This window comes from Cheilinus undulatus, linkage group 15 (genome assembly GCF_018320785.1).
Source record: "Cheilinus undulatus linkage group 15, ASM1832078v1, whole genome shotgun sequence".
Lineage (NCBI taxonomy): Eukaryota > Metazoa > Chordata > Actinopteri > Labriformes > Labridae > Cheilinus > Cheilinus undulatus.
The window spans coordinates 25794972-25816185 of record NC_054879.1 but is presented as its reverse complement, the minus strand read 5'-3'; the positions used below and the strand labels follow the sequence as shown (position 1 = coordinate 25816185).

General features: G+C 38.3%; 1 protein-coding gene across 1 annotated transcript in view; it reads left to right on the top strand.

Annotated features, from left to right (window-relative positions):
- cntnap5a (contactin associated protein family member 5a) overlaps positions 1–16644 on the top strand; it is a 253581-nt gene extending 236937 nt beyond the window's left edge. The window contains exon 24 of the mRNA XM_041807623.1: positions 12566–16644. Within this exon, the coding sequence (XP_041663557.1) occupies positions 12566–12765 (200 nt within the window). The 3' untranslated portion in view covers positions 12766–16644. The remainder of the gene's footprint in view (positions 1–12565) is intronic.
- Positions 16645–21214: the final 4570 nt, after the last annotated feature.

Here is a 21214-nt window from a genome sequence, read left to right as displayed (position 1 = left end):
ATAACTCAGCCTTGTTTTCATCACTGCCTCTTACACAGTTTGATGATGATAATGTTAAAGGATTGCTGAGTGTTTCTGAGCAGGGACACCTTTTTTTATTTGCATGTTATTCTCCCTCCCTCCTATGTGTTTGTGATGTTGTTAGGATGCCAGAAGCTATTGTGCAAAATCAGTCCAAATAAGGGTTGACATTTTGGGAGACTAACTTTTGATCCAAACCAGAGTCGACTGACTGCTTTTTCTGGGTCAATAGCTGTACAAGAGACTGATAACTGATATGTGGAGTCATGATAGCTTTTAAGCTACAACTTGTAACATACTTGCGCTGAAATGTTTATTTTTATTCAAAAGGATTACCTCTTTTTTATGTTTTTTAAGCTGAGTTTTTATATCACCTCAAATATTTCCAGCAATTTGCAAAGCCAGAGAAATCCCTAATGTCCTGTTATGACTGTCGTGGCAGAGCCACCTTGACAGACATGACCTGTTTATCATTGCCACTGAAACACAGGTGGGGCTTTCCCACGATGACTATTGGCCTCGCTGATCCGAAACAAACCGTGCTGATTTACTTTTCTATCACCAGTTTGGCCGAGTCCTGCTCTGGTGCAGAGTCCAAGCACACTTGCCCCTCCTTCAAGTGCACCCATCATTTGTAGATGCCTTGCAGAATTAAGTAGCACCTGTACCGAACTTTGAAATGTCCCAAATAAAAAAATGAACAACCTGCCAGATTGCCAATAAAAGAAGGTGAAGAAACTTTGAAGTAAAAACAATGTCTTATTCTGCTAATGTTTAAGGAAGTGCAGCATTTTAACTGCATAAGCTCAAAACACCTCTTCGTCAGCTTTAGACGTGCCCTGAAATGGGTAGCTCGGTTGTGATAGAGAAGCAAATCCCCTCCTGCATTTGGCTGCCATGCCGAGCCAATCCAAGTATAGCCAAGCTGCTCAATGTGATGGTAGACCCAAGGACACATGAATAAATTCTACGTTATGCAGTGTGAACTGTGGAGGACACCGCTGTTATGTTGCTGTATCCCATCCCTGTTTTGTGCTGCTCACTTTTAAAGAACCACCATTATTCTCTGCCATCAGTTACATGGTCAGGCACCCAAGCTCAACTGCATTTCAGCTCAGGTAAAGACCAGGGCCACTGCTCAGCTCCCAAACTTCCATGGCTAACTTCTTGTTTTGAATTTAGGACTCTATTCATTAAAAATGACACCCCACAACTAGGGCTGGACGATATATCGAGTATACTTGATGTATCGCGGCTTTTGCCACGCACGATGTGTAAAATGACTATATCGCAGTCATCGATTATAAATTATGTGGAAGTTTTGAGCCGTCAGCATGAATTTCTTGCTGGAGTTTCACTTCTTCCATTGTCCCTGAATGCATCTCTCACAGCAGAGCGCTCTCTCTTTCCCCCACCCATCCAGAAAACTCCTCCACACATGCGCGTTTTTGTATCAGCGGCGAGAGAAGCAAGGGAGAGGAAGGTAAACAGTGCAGCGTGGCGAGTTAGCTGCGTTTTGAGAAGGACAACGAGAAACAGCGCTGGATCTGCAGCGTTGAGCAGTTGTTCAGCTTTGAAAAGGAAGAGGTCTAACTCATGCGGTACTCGTTAAGATACCCCGCAAAAATGGCGGCAGTAACACAACCAGCGCTAAAACCATGAGCCCAGTGTTGTTGAAAAGCCAGGATTTAAAAAATCTCACAACGACACTCCACCCAGAATACGTGATTTGCCTGGGGCGAACATTTTGCTGAAAACTCCCTGCCAGAGTCGTACATGTCAGAGAGAAGATGGCCCAGCAGTGGACAAATGTGATCCACTTCTCCACAACTACAGAGACTTATCTCAGCCTTACAGTTCAAAACACAGACAACGAGGAGTTAAAATGTTCCCGCCTTCAGACAAGCTTTTTCCCCATGATCACACAGGAGAGTTTCTTGAATAAGCTCTAAAGACGCTCTCATGGTATGAACTTGTCTGAAACTGGTCCAGCGTTCATCAGCACAGATAATGGACTAATATAATCACAGCTGTGAGCCTGAATGGTGGTCTAGACTGCAAGGTTTTGGCCATTGGCTGCATGCAGGACTGGTGAGTTTTGTGTAGGTTTAGAATAATCATTTTATAACCATCAATAGCAAACATAACACAGAAAGCATTTCAGGACTTTCCATACACTGTAAAATACCAAATATTTCCCAATTTATGTTTTTTTGAATTATTAGTAAAAGATTGAACAAAGTCCTTTCAAAATAAAACTGCTAAATTTGACTTTATACTGACTTTTACCCTTTCAGCAAAAATTTTTATTAAAAATCCAATAGAACAGTCTATTTTTATCACCAAACTAGTGTCATCTGGGGTCAAATTAAATACAGCTGCTGAGAGGCCATTTCAAAATATTGTGATATATATCGTGTTTCGGGATATAGCAAAAATATATCGGGATATCAATTTTAGGCCATATCACCAAGCTCTACCCACATCATGTATTTACTATTCTTACAGTATGACGTTTTGGTTACATGGATGAATTTCACATAATGAGAGAGAAAAGCGGTTAAAGTGCCCTCACTGGTTCACACTGTAAGCAGTCCCAGATCATTTTGTAGGTAGCTTACAGCATGAACCAGAATTGGCACGTTTAACAGCTTTTTCCCTCATTATGAGAAATAAATCAGCATCAGCACTAAAACATTATTTACTGTTTAGTAAATACTCCATTTTGAGTGCAGTCTTTAATTGAGTCTTCAATCTTAAACAAAAAGTGAGTGGCAGGGTGCTGGTGTAGCTCAGTGGGTAGAGCAAGTGCCCATATATAGAGGCTGTAGTCCCCTTTGCACTCAGTACTGTTTGGAGCATGTTTTCCCCCACTCTCTCTTCCCACGTCCTCTGTCTGTCCCATAATAATACAGTTGAAAAAGCCAGAAAAATATACTTTAAAAAAGAAAAAAGAAAAAAAAAAGGAAGCAGGAGAGGTAGGTAGAGCTGAGCAGCTCTGCTCTCTACTTGCCGTACATTGTTATTGTTCTGATAGAGCGGCCCCTGGTGGTGGATTTTTTTTTTCACTATTTATTTTGGGGCTTTTTGCCTTTATTGTAGTGACGGGGTGGACTGAGCCATGAAGGAAGAAAAGTTGGCCTCAGTCCACCCCATCACTGCTGAGTGGAACTCAATCTCTCTCACCTGCCCTACATTTAAAGCATTGTTCTAACATTTTGGCTAGATATAGCGTCTAGCTTGAATGTCACATAAACTTCAGATTTAAATATGTAGTTTAAAACTTGTCATTTTGAGAAACTTACTTTTATATGAAGTCTGACACCTCTTTGAACACGCCTGCTCTATAAAAAAAGATGCTAGAGGCAGGAAAAGTTAACTCTGTTTCAGATGAATTAAAGTTTAAAAATGAACAATGAAAATAAAAAAAACGGCTTCTCACCAAAGCTTTTTCTCTGCCTTGTCAGAAGTGAAACATTATCCTGTCCTCTCTTAGGATAACTTAATTCTTCCTCATTTCTTCTTGGAGATAGATGAAGCAGGAGAATAAATCAATCTAAGAAAAATTATCTGTTTAAGTTAGCGATAGCAGAACATATCAAAGATCAGATAAAATACAAAGCAGGAACCTGAATTTAATCACTGAGACTGATTCTGAATTTTGTGCATGCTCATTTTTAAGCCAGTTGGGTTTCCTGTAGGATCTTACTGTTATCTGAAGAGCTGATTATTTCACACAGGTAAAGATTAGTGCAGGGAGGGAGGAAAAAATGGGCATTTTAAGGTTTTATATTACAGTCAGACTGAGACAAGAAGAAGCCTTATTCTCCAGAGTTGAATTTTAGATGTTGGAGGAAATGGTCAAATTCTTGTATTGATGTTAAATGGAGGTAAAATATCATAGGAGGAGAAAATGTCTTAACAGAGGAGGGATTGGATTTCATATTTTCTTTCCTGTGGGAAGCTTTGACCTGGAATAAGACTAGGCAATGAGGGCCAAAACTAATATTGATATCTTTTAGCTGAATGATGATACTCCATGTATATAAAGGTAACACTGCAGTACTATACCCCAGGGTAATCACAAAAAAGGCACATCCCTTTAACTACTATCATGGAAGATCTGCTGTATGATGTGCACATGTTTAAAAGTGATGACAGAACTAAAGGTAATGATGTCAGGCGTCATAATTAGTCTTAAAAGGATTCACTATTTGGACATGTTCACACCTGTACATCATGACAGCATGAGCCACAGTTGCAATTAAAATTATTCAACCCTCATTGTAAATCAGGTTTACTGTGAAAATGTACAGACTTTCTGATTTTTGCAAGCAACAAATAAAACAAAATTAATTGAATTATCTCAACAAAACTAATGTTTCAAGTGGTTTCCCAAATTCAACTTAAAATGCAACTTATAATGACCTCTCTAGTATTGAAATTATTTAACCTTTGAACAGAATCCCTCACAACAGCTCAAATATACAAACCCAGTGTTGTTTCAAGAACACCATAATGCAGCTAATCAAGGGCTTCATTAGAGTCACCAAGTTTGCTTGAGCTGGAACACATGAAATACCTGAACTGTGAGAGGTTTGTTGAGTCTTGTGTTTAACTGCATGTCAGAAATATGGCAAAGTCAAAAGAAAGGTCCAGAAAGTTACGAGAGGAGGTCATTGCCCTTCACAAATAAGGAACAGAATACAAAAAGATAGCAAGGGCACTGAATATTCCTCTCTTTCATTCACTAAAGGATGAAGGTAAAATGGCATATGTATTGGGAGAACAAAGAATCATCTGTATAGATGCTGCTAAATACATCAGATCCTGTCATAGCCTGAGGGACAGCCATTCAGTCTCCTCCCAACCAACACCAATTGTATTTCTTTTCATTGACTATTAATGTTATCACTGTAATATATCTCCAGAAACATACAAAGACAGAATGCATAAGTCTTATTGTTTCATCTAATTATTTAGATTTTCTCAGTATACATTGATTAATTGTGGAATTATTTAATGTGTAAATTTATATTTATGTGTAAATATTAAATGCCATTCTTTTATTGCTTTCGCAGTAACGGATCTGTTCGTGCCAATAGAGCAAACTGAAATTGAAACTGAGTAAGGCACCTACTGAACGTAGACTGTTTCCATGCCAGAACTCCCAGATGTACATCACTACTGACCCAAAATCATACAAATAAGCCACAGAGGTTTGGAGATTCAGTTCTGTGGAGCGATAAAACAAAACTGGGACTTTTTTTTTGGCATGATGGATTAGCAGTATGCCTGGAGGAAGAAATATGAAGCATACTCTGAAAAGATCACTGTGCCCACAGTTAAGCATGGTGGTGGCTTTGTGATGCTCTGGAGCTGCTTTGCGTCCTCTGGCACTGGAAACCTGCAGCATGTGGAAGGAAAGGTGGCTTCATTGAAGTATCAGGAAATCCTAGGGGGAAATGTCATGCCATCTGTGAGAAAACTGAAGCTTTGGGGTCATTAAACCTTCTACCAGGACAATGATCCCAAGCATACCCTCAAATTCCTCACTTTGTGAGCTAAGTTTATGTAACTTTATCTTTAACACTCACTGTTCCCAGTTCCACTCAGGAACCAAGTCAAAAGTAGGCAGGTGGAATAAAAGTGCACATTTTTTTGGATCCAGGTAAAAACCAAAGGTCAAAACAAAGCGGGTGGATAAAAAAGGAAAGTCTTGCCAAAGAAGGGTTAGATGGGGAAACATCAATCTGTAGGTCAGGCAGGCAAAATGAAGCAGAAAGAAACAGGCTGGAAAGCGAGGGCATATGCAAACGAGACAATCTGGCAGGAAGTGAGTGGAAAATGGGCCCGTATATATACGGCAAGGCTGATGGGGAAACGAGAAACAGGTGTGCAGGGAACGTCAGGTGATGGTGATGACAGGACGGGGGGTTACTGCGGGCCAGGAGGAATGGCTGGATGTGAAATGACAGCAGAGTTCGTATGCAGCAGGAAAAACAGAACACACATCAGGCTGAATACTAAACACTGGCTGCAGTTTTGACATGAAGGCTACAGACTGGAGGGGGGAGGAGGGGGAGAGACAACCAGCCTGCCAAAATCTGCCTCCCAGCACCTCTAAAGCTCGCTAATTAACATGTTCAATCTTGTTTGTTTAATTACAAAAGCAGAAGTGTGAAAACAACAATATTCCATTAAGAGCTGATGGTTTCCTGGCCCCGACCAGCACAGGCTCCAGAAGGTGGAGGTCCTTCATATTTAGTACTGCTAAGACATGAGAGCAGGATTTCTTCTAATCCTCTAATCAGAGTCTGCAAAAACCAGCAAGAAACGTGTTTCACTAAATGTCATACAAATTTTTTATGGAGCAGGGGTCACAGGAAGGACTCCTGGATTTATGAAAGAGTGGATCTGTAATGCCTGTGCCATATTTGCACCATTATCAGACCACAATTTGGATGAACTAATGCTGCCATATCTGCCTGAATATCATAGTGCTGGAAGATTAACCTTTTGGTATCCTTTTCTAGACATTTCTGTCCAAATAACTTTTTTTCACTGTTTTGTTGCAGCCATTCTGCTGTGTTAGTGCAAATTGCATGCTTTTTTGAAGGATGGATGATCTGATTACATTTATTTAAATGGGTCTGTCTGTAAGTCATAGTGTACAAATCTACTCCACTTTAAGACCATTAAGGACTAAAGTGTCCACTGTAATCTCCACTGAATACATTTGGTAGCAGTAAATCACCGATATATCCAGGACTCTCATTTAAAATTGTAATAATGATAATGATCTCTCAGACCCTATCATTATTTATATTTCAATTTTCATATAAAACAATCTGGACATCAAATCAAACTGGCATCTTATTGGTCAAGTTCCTGGAACTAATCTAGCTTTTGGTAGTTTAAGCAGGACTGATGTTGATAAAAAGAAAAAAATATTTAATGCAAAAAGTGAAATATTAGATTGGAGTCTTTACTTTGAAAAAGTCACAAACAGTTCAGTGGACAAGTCGAAATTCATCTGAACCTTGTGTTATCAAATTTTTTCTGCTTTCCTCTTCCCTATGTTTCCTTTTAATCCATAACAAGTTCCTTTTTTCCATAGTCAGTCTTAGATCTTTGATGTACCCAAAGTTTCTGGTTTTCTTTCAGAATAAAAACAGGTCTTTATCCAAACAGTAAATCAGTAACCCTTACACTGTGTCCTGACCGGATGCGATGCAAGCAAGTATTAGCAAAAAATCAGTTTAATTACACTGATTCATGTTGTAGTATCCTGACTTTCTTTTTACTTTCTCTTGTCTCTGCAGAGCTTGCTAGCTTGTTTTGCAAAGTGGAGATATATTGTGTTCTGACGTTTTTACACAGAGACAAAACTATGTGGCTTATTCCTAGCAATATAAAGCATTTCTCTCTTTTCGGCCAAAAGCACTAGATGTCATATTTTTTACAAGTAGAAACTGAAAATCCGGGAAGTGAATTAATTATGTAAGGGATCCAGTGTGGACAGCAAGTGTGTGATGCTGTGCCACGTGATGCCATGTCTGACACTCTTATGGGCTGCGGAATAAATTTAAGACAGGACAGAAAACCAAAAGAAATTAAAACTATTTTAAATCCAAATAGTGGAATTTCACAATGGTACAAGAGATTAATTGTCTTAAACTTAAGTAGAAATTTAAAAAAATGAATGAATTAATTAACAAGCTGCTTATAATGCTTTAAAAATCTATTTTGTTCCCAATCTTTGACAATTACAATACTGTGATTCAAAATATCCCCCAGCCACCTGTCATTTAATGTGTAGAAATTAACTCACTTTAGTGTGTTTTTATATAAAACGGTGACATCATTTAACCAAACTAACTTTAAAGGGATAACATGCTAAAAATGTTTAAATATAAGAATATAAAAATATTAATATTCAACATTTTTTTTTTTTTTTTAAGTTGTTATTTTAAAATGTTTTAGAGGGTTAAATAAGTTCACCCTTTTGGCTTCCCACAGTCATGACAATAAATCATGAGAAAGCATTTTTTTTTAATATATCTAAAAGTGCCACAGTTGTCCTACAAAGGGTGGCTGCTTATAAGTGGCTAACAAGGGCTGCATTGTTAATAAAGGACAGTAAACGTCAGCACGACAAAGATGTGAACTCATCTCCTAGTTGAACTTTCATCTTCTGTGTTTTGTATTGAAATTATTAATACTCCTTAACTTTGCAAATTTGGTTGCACCAATAGGAAAATCTTAGCAGTAGCATAGTGGGAGTGTTAAAATCTGTTGACAATGGTGTGGTTCCTTTATGTCAAGACATCAGCATTTATACTTTCACTGATTGCATTTAAGATACAAAATTATAAAAGTAGTGTTGATTTTAATTTATTGAAAAAATATATATATATTTAATTGTCAAATGTTTTAACCACAGAGATTATACTTTTGCAGTTAAATTCATGGAAAAAAAACCCAAAAGCTTTGATTGATGGAATGCACACAATGATAACCTCTGAATTTGTCATCCCTGCAGCACTCTAGTGCTCCTCCAGGTCCACCAGAATTTAAAACAATCCATTCAGACACTGCAAAAATACATACCTCAGATGCAAGAGAAAGGGGGTGCTTAGCCAGTTTTTGTAGTTCATACCCTTTTTTTTTAATTTAGAGAAAGCAGAATCATCTTTGCATAGTTGAATTAGTGCAAAATTTTTAATTAATCTCTAGAGAAAAAAGGATTTTCATTGAAGCTTCAATACTCCTTTTATTTGTCTGACTATCTAAGTTGTTGTTATCAATACTGGCTTTAACATTTCCATTTTACTTAGCAACATGGACCTCATTGTAGACTTGGACACTCGTGTGAGTTTTAATTAGATTTTAACAAGTACTCCTTTTAGTTTCTCATGTTTAAAGCTTTTTGAAGTTTTTGGGGCTTTTTCAGCTCTTCTGATGCTCAATCAGTCTCTCTAAATAAAGTTTTTTTCAGGTGAGATCTAGCCATGAAGGCACACCATAAAAAAAGTTAGAAATATAGAATAAAGCCTTTAAAAACAGATTAATTGGCATTAAAAATGACAAAATGACAACTAAAGTGTCTATCTGCCCAGTGTTTGCCATGTGCATATGTTTGTATGGATTGCCAAATAAAACCGTGTACTAATTCATTAGGAGGATTAAAAATTTAATCAGACATATCAAACAATGAACTGCATAAATACTGAATGTGCATCTTGTTTGCATGAACATCAGAATAACATTTTCATCATTGATGAATCATAAATGATGCAGTCCCACAGTAACCAACTCTCATCAAAGCAGAGTTCATTTCTGGTCTGGATTATGCAGAATAATCAATACTTTCATGTGATGTTGTATAACGTCTGCCTCCTTCTTTTTCTTTGAATGTTCATTGTGAATATATGATGGTTTTGTCTGTAGTAAATCCTGCATATTGGCCTGTTAAAAACATCATTTATTGAAACTTCTATGCATCAAATTATCCCGTGTCTGTCACTGCATTGGCTTTTTACAGCAAATGCTGAATCACTTAGATGTGTGGGGTAATCATCTCCAATTTAATACAGAAATGGCGAGTAAAAAAATAATTAAGGAAACCGTGATAACATTCATAGTATTATATAGTTAACTACAATGTGAATGCATAAACAAAAACTTTATTTATATGGCTTTATAATAAGGCATCTGAGCTAGGCAGTGCTGTTTCAGCACAACTCTATTTAAAGAGCAGCATGCAGGTTGGATACCTGAGTGGACCTATTCAAAATGTTCAGGGCACATGATGGCGCCCCCCTCACCATGGCACCCTGGGCAACCGCCTCTATCGCCTATGCCCAGAAACGGCCCTGCCTGAGTGAATCCATTTATAGAAAGATAACTATAGAGGAACATTTTGTGTTAGTATTCTGAACAAAATATATGATACACTATAGTGACACCTTGAGCCATTTAACACTGACAGCTGGCTGGGACAATTGAAGGCAGTCCTGCTATTGATGGCTTAGTGTAGAATTAAATATTTTTTAACAAAATGCCAGGTTTATCAATTATGAGGAAGAAAAAATACATACGTGTACAGGGGTCCACAGTGGTGAATCAAACTAAATGCATAATTTTTGGAAATTAGGCATCAGAACTTGACAGTAAGATTAGAAAAAATTAGGCATATAACATACGTCAAAAAAATACTAAGTAAAAGCAAGAAAGATTCCTTAAAAAATGGCCAAAAAGACACAGGTTTTTAACTTCTTGTTGGGAACTAACCATGACCGTGTGAGACTTTTTGTATGACTTATAAAGCTGGAAAAGTCCACAAAATGTCCTCTGTCTAGGTGAAACTTGCTTCAGGGACTGTATTTCAGAACCTGAATAATAAACACCCTTATCAAAGCAACATTTTTTTTATTATCATTTATTTGAGATGTAGTACATAGCCTCACTAAAATGTAAATCCTTTTTCTTGAAAGAGAATTTAAATCAGTTAAAATGGCAAAAATTGGCAGGAAGGTCATAAATTGGGATTTTAAAAGGAGCATATTGGGTTAAAGTTGCATACACAGATATAAATGTGATAAAATAGGTTGACAGTGAAAATAAAGTGCTTTAAGGTGAGAGTAATGGTCAGAGAAGGTGGTGAAATGGCACTAAAAGATTTGTGGGAAGTGGCAGAAAAGTGTTAAAAGTAGAGGTTGAAAAAATAGACATTAAAAATTGTGAAATGGGGTTAAAATTGGCAAAAAATGGTGTAAAAAGTGGTAAAAAGTGATCAATAGTCGCAATAATGGGTCAGCAGAGGCAATAATAGGCACAAATTTGCAAGAGTTGGTCTGAAGTGGCTAAAAGGGGCAGAAATAGTTTTGATAAGAGTTTAAAAAAGATAAAATTGGCTTAAAAATGAAAGAAAGGCGGTGAAATGGGAATAAAAAGTGGCAGAGCTGCATTTAAATAAAAAAATGGTGGGAAAAGTGCTGAAAGGTGTTAAAATGTGGCGATGATGGTGTAAACTGCAATGGGTAAAAACAGGCAAAATGGGTGCAAATTGTGCAAAATTGATGAAGTCTGGGCTGTTATTTTTTATCCAAAAATTTAAAATAATGGGTTGGAATCAAGCGGCAACCTCCGGTCCTGAAAAATGAAGCCAATGCGGAAGTGCAAAAAATTGCTATAACGCGAGTGTCCACTTGAGGCTGGTTGCAGGAACATCGGAAGTCCCATCTGGACACATGTTAAACAGCCGGTTTTGACACTAGAAATAAACTGGTTTACACCCTGGTTCAAAACATCACACGTGTCTCATTAGCTAGTGTCTTATTGTGCTCCCACTGTACAGGGGGTGAATTTTTTTGTACCACGCTAGTTTGGATTATATTTAGGATGAAAGCTGATTGGTGCATCTCATTTGATTGACAGATAGCTCGGCAGGCAGAGGCTCCATTTCTGTCAACCGGAATGCTAGCTAGCAGGCTGACAGGAAGTCACACTTAGTGGGCGGGCCATTAGGTAGATCCAAAGTTCGGTTGAGACCGCAATTTCAATATGGAAGCCTCCACGGATTGGCTTCAAGAGTTGTTTGAGTCCGCCTATTGTAAGCAGACGACTGACATCACACGGGGTTTGTCCAATTCTTTCTACAGTCTATGGTTGGAATGCACAAAGCCAGTACAAGTACAAGAACTTACATTTAGGTAATCACTGATACCAAGTACAAACACGAGTACTTAAGAATACCATTACTGTTCTTAAAATTATTTTCAGTTTTTTTTTTTTTTATAAGATGTTCTTCGTTCCTCCTTTTGATAATTGATTAGTGCATAGTTTTCATTTTCCTCTGCTTTTGTCATCCTCAAAATTTCCCCAAACTGCTGAGTTAGAGAACATGAGCCTCTTAGAGGCATGTCAGAATGTTGGAGAAAATAAAAGTGCATATCTAGCAATTTCACATTTAAAACTAGAAAAGCACTCGGAGAGGGCAGACCTCTGCCATTAGCCCTATCTCCCAATAGTACTGAATCCTTAAAAAATTCCTGGACCCAGATGGTGATCCGGATCAGTCCCAAAATCTGTTCAGTTCTTCCTTATGCCATTTCTAACATTTCCAGAAAATTTCATCAAACTCTGTCCACAACTTTTTGAGTTATATTGCTAACAAACTAACAAACTAAACTAACAAACGAACAAACCCACCTGATCACATAACCTCCTTGGCAGAGGTAATAACTGACTTTATCCTTTAAGTTTGTGTGTTCTCCTGTTGTAAAACATTTAAAATCAATTCAACAGCCGTAACCAGACAAGGTGGAATATTTATGTCAAAAACTATTTGACCTAGGAGTTTCTCTTGAATGTCTCACACCAAACCCTTTTACAGTGGTCTGTAGGGTTTTGTGCTAATAAGTAGTTAGAGCTAAAATGGACCATAGCTGATTTAAATAAGAGGTTAATATGAAACGCCTGATGTGGACAGCTCTCTTTTCTGCTTCCCTCTGATGTTTCTCCCCTGCTGTGTCTCCAGGTGTGGTCACAGCGGTGGTCTTCATCGCCGTGTGCGCTCTGGCTGTGATAAGCCGCCTCCTCTACCAGCAGCGGCGGGCCCAGCGGAGCGGCAGCAGTGGCATCAAAGAGGAGAACAGACACACCATGTACACGGACTACAGGACAGAGCTGCACCTCCACAACTCAGTCAGAGACAACATGAAGGAGTACTACATCTGACTGCTGCGTGCTCTCTGTGGACCTGACAGCCACAAACTTACCTCTCTCTCATATAAAAGGACGAACGGGTGGACGTGCAGCTGTGGGATTTCTCACTACAAAATCATTTCTGTGCCCTGGACGCTTCTCAGGAACACTGATAAAAACCTGCAGCTTGTCGTCCACTCCTGTGATGCTCCAGTACAAGCGCGTGGCTGGATCTTTGCAGCTGTTAGTGTATTTGATGTTGGTGAAACTGTCAGAATCAAGCTGCTGTGGTTTCTGTCTTTGCAAAAATGTGTAAAAGCAAAAGAGGGAACGGTGGACAGACAGACGGACATCCACAGACTGCTGTCCATCCTGAATGCGCACAACTTGAAAACATGACGTTTGAAACCCTCAGATGCTGAAAAATTTCCACATTTCAGTGGGACTCACTACTAAATTGTACTCGCAAGTCCGGGAAATGTAGGCCAGGCCTGTAAGATATGCGCGCATTCGCTGCTGTCTTTGTTTTTCCAGTGGTGGTGGTGAATGTTGTAGAAGAAGAAATGGGGACAATACTGCCTATACTGTATGAGTGCCTAATTTGCATACAAGTTTTTATTTTAGCATTTTAGAAGTTATTCATGTGATTTGCACAAAAGCAGTCGCATTAACATAGAGAAGAGCTTATCGTCATTCCGTTCTGTAACCAACACTACATGGAATAAAAAGAAATTTCCCCGTCATGCTCAACATCTGCCAAATGACCACAAGTAACAGATGCCTCTCAGTTTTAATGCTTTCAGTTTTTCCTGCTGCAGTGCATGAAATCAGAAAAACAAGCCTAAAAAGTACCAGGACGTTTTTGCATTTTTAGGGCTGCAGTCCACTCACATTTTTGTCAGTTGAATCAATTTGGCTTTTAACTTCACAATTTGGTCATTTGTTTAATTTCAACACCAACCCAAGCCTAATAAATCATGCATGTCCCTTTTTTAAAGATGCATTTTGGGGTTTTTTTGCCTTTATTTGAAGAAGACAGGACAGTGGATGGAGAAGGAAATCAAGATGAAGAGTGGAGACTGAGTCATTGTGTGTGCTCCCTTGTCAGTATTTATCAGAAGGTTATTGTATAAAACATCACTCTCCTTTAGAGTATGAATGCATTTTATATTCTGCAATCATAGCAGCTGACCAGTCTCTGTGAAGGCTTTTTATCAGTTGTACTGTACTGCAATTATCGTCCTTGAGTGCAGGATCATATAAGCAGCAAGCAGCTGCAGAAAAAAAATATTTTAACAATGGCAGAAAAAGCTTAATTTTAAACTCGAAATGTCACTCCCCAAACAGCACATGCACTAGAGGGCAGAGTCCTGCACATTTCCAATCTTGCAAACCCCCATCCACTCAGAACCAAGACCAGCCACCTGCAATTATGAATAGCAGGGCTCGACCCGACATGACCAGTGATAAAAACACAATGTTTAGGCTACCATTAATAACTGATGAGCTTAATGCTTAAATATTAAATAACTATACATACCAATAGTTGTATTTTTTAAGTTTTGGGAATTTAGCTTTAATGAAAGGATCTATTTAACCGTAAAACTGGTGCTTCACTGACACAAAACTTAACATTGCATGAAAAGAATTGGTAGAGATGAATGCAGAGAATGAGATGGAGATTGCACATGAGTGCATAAGCCTGTTTATCATAACCTGATGTTTCTAAATCATTTATATGAAGTAGAAACGAGAGAACTCAAGCAACTTTGCAAATTATTGCAACAGCTGAACAACTTTCAGAAAAACTTGAAAATAAAAGCATTGGGTGAAAACATGTCACATCAGGTCTAAGTGAACTGATGATTGGATACATACACAGCGCAGCAGAGAGACCTGATTGCAGTGCAGAAAATCTTCTGCATCTCTCATTTTATGAACAGATGTTCAGCAGCTTCAAACTCAACTACATTCATTCATGTTTTGAGAGTTCACTGAAAAATATGAGCGTGTTCACACACAGCACTGCCATCCACCTACATTTTGTTCATTTTTACCCATGCCTATGTCTGTGAAATTATATTTTCTATCTGTAGCTGAACATTTTTGCAGGTCACCCATCAGGTACCCATAGGTACCTGACCCAGTGAAGGACTCTACTAGAGGGACATCCTTTCTCTTGTCCTCGTATGGTGACTATATAATAAATACTGATTGTCACATATTCCTGGGTGACTGTAAACACACTGTGGATGCCCACCTCATGTCATCTCTGTGTGGGAAACACTGGAAAGGAGCCCTAGGCCGCCCACTTGGAAGAGTAGCTTCCATTCATAGCTTTTACATGCACAAGCAATCATGTAGCACAATCATGGAACTAGTGCTGCACAATTATACTGGAAAACTGCAATTTGACATTACAACAAGGATATGATACAAAAATGTTGTTACTTGCTTGGTCACCATGGAAAATGCAGAAAATAATGTTGTAAAGTTTGTATTTCTCAACTCAAAACATACAAATACTAAACGGCATTAAAAATACAAACCTGAAGTATTTACAGTACTGCTTTCAAAATAGCAATATTTTTCAACAAAAAAAAATCAGTTTTCCCTTTTTTCCTATTATTAATCAGTTGCCACTGGCCCATATGCAGCTGCTTTCCTTGCATTTATAAAGTTTTGCAGGTGGTTGTAAGAAAAAAATACTCATTAACAATAAACCATGAGAGAATTCAAAGTTGGAAACAATACCAAACGAAAACAGAAAAGCTAAGGCAGCTCGTCATGCAGCCCTATATGTCATTTCTCCTGACTCAAAACACTCAAATCTTTCTGTTTAACTTTTTTATTCAGTGTTTATGTTTGGAAGATAGAGGATGCGACCTCTTTGTGGAGAAAAAATAGAAATAACGCATTGTCATTTTCGGTTTGCACTCCATACTGTCCAACTTGTTGTGGCACCTGATTTTCTCTGTCTGAATGCTGCAGGTAAAAGAATCTAATGAATAAGATTCAACTGGAAAAATGAGTGTTCACTGAGTCTCCTTTAACTCTACTAATTTTATTCTTTTTGCACTGAAAGCATTTGGCACCCTTCAAGACACATATTAGGTTTTGCTGAGGGGAAATTTTAAGCAAAATCTCATGTTTATAGAAAGTCCAAAATACTTCATGTGTACTGGAAAAATGGAAGTAGCAGTTTGAGAAAATAAAAGAAAGATTGCAGGACTTCAACAAAAGCAAGACAGTCATCTGCATAAAAGCGTACCTATAGTAAGAGGTGATCTTTTTAAACACATTGCGGTCAAAAATATCCAACATTTCCAACATTTATGACTGACTATATCTTGCAAACTGCTACATATGATGAAATACAGGCAGCAGCTTTGTATGAGCAGAAATGTGGAGTTCAGATAGCACCAGTGGAAACTGGTTTAACCATTATACCATGAGTCATGTTTGCAGCAGTGTCCAACGAGTTAAATTGAGCAGCTGAAGTGAGCTCTAGGGTTGAGTGTGTCAGTCCCAGCGTACTCTACTATTTTCACAGTACTGAAGCAAGTTTTACCACTGTTAAAGAATTACAACGCTTTTATTTCAATTGCTAGCTTGACGGTGGATGGAGATGGAGAGGCTGTGATACCTGCGTACATAACACTTGTGGAGCTAATCAGCAAAGCTTCAAGATTTTGCATTTTTGCAAAATCCACTATGTTGTGTTTTTTTTAATTTCTTATTTGGATAACAGGGATACATTTTCTTACACATTTTATTCTGAAAACCTTTTGCAGACATCTTCCACTGGTTCATCTTTAGATAGATGCACAACAATGAGAAAAAATGTCTAAAGACAAGTTCTGCAGCCTGTAACATGGGGAAATCCAAATAAAGTCAGTATCTCTTTGAAAATGCAGAAATGTTTCTTTTATCTCAGATCTTTACCACTTTTTGGGCAAAGAGAAATGTGATGTCACCTTGATTTTAAATTCAGCCTGCTGTCAACGTCAGAAATAGGAGTACTTTAAGCTTTATTTGCAAAAAATGAGGCATAAAACGCCAGAAGAAAAGCCAAGACCGAGCTGAAGAAGGATTTCATCATGTTTATTTTTCTCCATTGTCCTCTCATGAACTGATGTGTTAGAAAAGTCATGAAATTTTGTCCTCTCTGCATCATTAATGTATGTACAAAAATACAAGGAAAGCAATGGAAAATTTGTGAAGATGTGACGAAAGAATGGAGAGACTGAAAACATTACCACCTGTCCTGGGGTCCCTCTGCTACTATGAATAGAGATGGAACAATCGGAAATGATACCACGGGGTGGCATGGTCAAAAGATGAGGTCTTGATCCTGTGGACCACATTGGTGCATGTCCTAGTAATATGAAGATGTGATCAGTGAATGAATACCTCTCAGAGCGTCCTGGTTATCTTGCTAAGGGTAATATCATGTGGTTACTTCTTAATGATTTGTATAGCTGCAGTTTTATTAAGGATCTATTGTATAGATGTATAATTTAATAATAAAAGTGAATATATTGTTAACCCTCTGTTGTATGGTGGATTGACTTTAACTAATTTGACCAGTGCCTTTGGTTTACTGAAGAGTTTGTGTACAATATTATTTAAAGTGTCAGCAGGTTTAAAAAAATTGCATGACCCCACCATGCCAAACCAAACTAAGGATGGTCAATACTGGCGATTTAAACACTAATTTTCAGTTTTTTGCTTCTAAATGGGGTTTAAAATTTAGAAGTTTTAAAAAAACTTCATAAGAGTGCATGTTAAAGCCTAAATGTTGTCAATTTGTCAAACAGCTGGTGTTTGGGGAGCTGGCATCGTAACAGAACACTGTAATAGACAGTTATTTTGAGTTTAGCCCAAATCATGTCCAGAATCAAAAAGAGTTGCTATAATATGTTTCTAAATTTGAAATTATTCAAAACTTTGTAAGAAAGCTTTGCTGAAGAGCTTGGAATATGATTTGGTTGCTACTGCCCAATATTGTTCATTATAATAATAAAACTTTGTTTGCACTTTGGGTTGCCATGTCTGTAACAAAACCATGGCCAAACAAAAAGAACAGCTAAAAGCATGCCTAAAACCACAACAATAGCCAATCAATACCGGACATAATCCAGCTAAAACAATCAGAACCAGCCCAAAGCAATACAATGGTTCATCAAAACCATTCCAGAAGAAAACTAAACCAACGGCTGTTTTCAACCTTCCAACTGCAGCGTGCCCAGAGTCAGCCCATCAGCTATTTAAATTTAGTCTTGTAGGAAATCAAGTGCAGCCAAACAAAACCACCCATAAACCAGACCACTGAGTCATTCAAAGCAACTCAGCAACAAAAAAGAAGCTCAAAACCAGTCCAACACCCAATGAAGACCAGTTGACTGCTCAATTAGACCCAGCCTAAACCCAGACAACCAAAACGAGTCCAATAGGAAATTAAAAATAGCCAATGGACCAATACAAATCAGCACCAAAACAGCCAAGTCAACACCAAAGCTCAGAAGCAGACTAATAGGCCTGAAAATAAAAACTAGACCAATTAGTCGCAGTCAGTGAGGTCCAAAAGCAATGGAATGAAGCTCAATGTAAGTTCAGTCAAAAAGACCATATTCTCCACATCGCTATAGTTCATGCCTGCACTATTGCATGCACTCCTCATTCATGCGCTCTGTCACATCATAATCAGCTGTTCACACCACCTGGTCACACCTATCCAATAGCACTGCTTCACTCCCTCATTGTTAGCCTATCATATACTGCTGCCCCTTTTAAACGTGGCTTTCTCCTCCACTAGTTCATTCATGGCGTGGTTCCGAGTGACCCTCCACCTTCCCATCACCGCCAAGTCTACAAGTCCATCACAAGATGAACTAAGATGACTTCTTCAACCATCATCACCACCACCACCAGTGTCTGGACTCCACGGGAGGATATCTTTCTGCCACTCAGGACAGACATCACGCTATGTCCTTGTGGAGTTCAAGCTCCAAAGAGGCTCTGACAATAATTCAATATCACATCTGTGTTAATGAATATAATTCATTAATTGAAATGACCCTTGAAAAGTTTTTAGAGGTCATTTATGAAACAGAATTAGGAGAAATTAAACTAGCTTAAGCAGTCCGTTAAATGCAGCACAGTATTAAGTCTAACAAGAAACTATAATCAGTCTAACACCCAATACAAATCTACAGAGGAAGATTAGGGCCACTGAAAAAAAAAATTGAGATGCAGTTTGTTTTCATTTTTACTTGTGAAGAAGAAGAAAAAGTCCAGATTCTAAGACTAAAGTCAGGATTATGACTTTAATCTCAGAATTCAGATTTTTTTTTTTTCAGGAGACAAAATTCTGACTTTTTTATCAGAATTATGACTTTTTTCTCACAAGTAAGAAAACAAAAATTGTATTTTTTTTTTAAGTGGCCCTAATCCTCCTCCGTACAAACCAGCTCAAAACCTGCCAGCCAAAAAACGTTCAGGAGCAGCTAGATAACCCAAAACCCCAAATCACACCAATGCCAGACTGTCACATATGACTCGCCTGAATTGCCATTCTGAGCACACACCTATAGCAGCGTGTTCACTGTCAAACCCCCAACCAGCTTGATTCCAAAGCCGAGAGCCCACTCAGACTACCCTCAACCCCCTCATGAAGTTAGTAAAAAAACAATGAGGCCCCACTTATTCTACACTCCAAACAAAAGATGGCGCTAAATTTCTTTTTAATGTGTTGTCAAACAGAACTGATACTACAACAGCCGAGATGTACAAAACAGCTGTTCACTCGCTGACCTAGCCGGAAATAGAGCAGTGCCACAGCTGGTGTGGGTTTGTTCATAGAAAATAATGAAGATGACTATTTGGATGTGCAACGCATGGCGCTGTGGTGTTTAGGCTTCTTAAATACAACTCAGCAACCAAAAGAAAATCATGAAACAGTCCCACAAAAATTCAAGTCCAGATCCAGTCTATTAATTAACCAGCTCAGCACCCAATCCAAACCAGCTGAGAACCTGCCAAGCCAGTCAAAGACAGTCCAAAAACCATGAAGCAATCATCAAACATTCTCAGAGGAAATCAAGCTCAACCAAACCAAACATAGTCCAGCTGAAAACCGGCCAATTCAGTCAGAGACAGTCCAGGAGTGGTCTAGTAAATGTTAGAGTACGGCACAAAAACAAAAACACCAAAAATAGCTCAAAAGCCATTAAAAACCATCTATGCAGCTTACTGAGACCTGCTTAAAGCAAACAGGGCATGTTAAAAATCATTAGATACACAGTCAGAATAATTAAAATCAACTCAAAATCCAGTCAAACAACCAGAAATCAAGCCAACAACAATCATAACCATCCTATCTGTCTTTAAAATGGTCAATAAACAATCCTAATAAAAGAACTTCCATAGCCCTGATAAACAACATGCTTTTTAAGTCCACAGCATTTCAGCAGCATTTCAAGTGTTGTGAAACACACTGAATTATTTACAAGGTAATAATGTAAATGCATCGTGATTGAGTACAAGCAGTTTTGCCAAAATAGTCCCCCCTCAGGTGCTGTAGTGTCTATTTGATGTGCTTCTAAACTCCTCGTGTACTGAAGAGCTCTTTGATCCCAGAGCTGATGGGCAGGTTGGCGTAGATGGTGCTGGAGAGCTCACTGTTGTGGATTGTTTGAGTATGGGATGAATAAAGTGGAGTCAGGAAGATTGAATTTTTAACCAGTGATTTCAGTATGGGTTTTTATTAATCTAATATAATGCAAAGGAAGAGCACCCAGCCAGCAGACAAAAACATTCACCCCAGCTTAACTTCAAAGTAGCCCAAATTCACGGGGAAATGAGGACATGGTGACCCTGCCTATGCAAATTTACACAACATTATAAATCAAATAAACAGTGTGGAATATTTCTGAATATATAAAAATTGTCAGCTCAAGTCAACAAACTGTGGATACTGCATGAATTTTATAGGAAAAACAAGGTAGATCCTGACACTTATAAAAACAGGAAAAGTATTTTCTCCTTGGCTCAGTCCTCACATACTAACTTTACACCAAAACACCACAGCAGTTTATAATGGGAACTTTACATGTTAGCAAATCCACAATGTTTTATTTCCTGCTGCACACCAAATACTAGAAGATATTACATTTAATTCAGCTGAAACATAGTGCATGCTGACATCTTGCAGAGCAAACATCTGTACTTTTTCATGTTGCATGTAATGTAAGTCAAAACAGCACACTGAAGCTGCAGTAATATAAGACTACCTCGCTGCAAAAAAAGACACATGTAGACCCCAGAAGGTTGCCTGGATTATATTTCATTGCACGCTCAAGAACCATTCCAGTACATGTACACCTTCACCTTCCAGGCTCCCAGACACACATATAAGATTACTGAGTGAGTGAGCAAAAGAGAGAGAGAGAGTGTGTATTAACACTACCCATATAACATT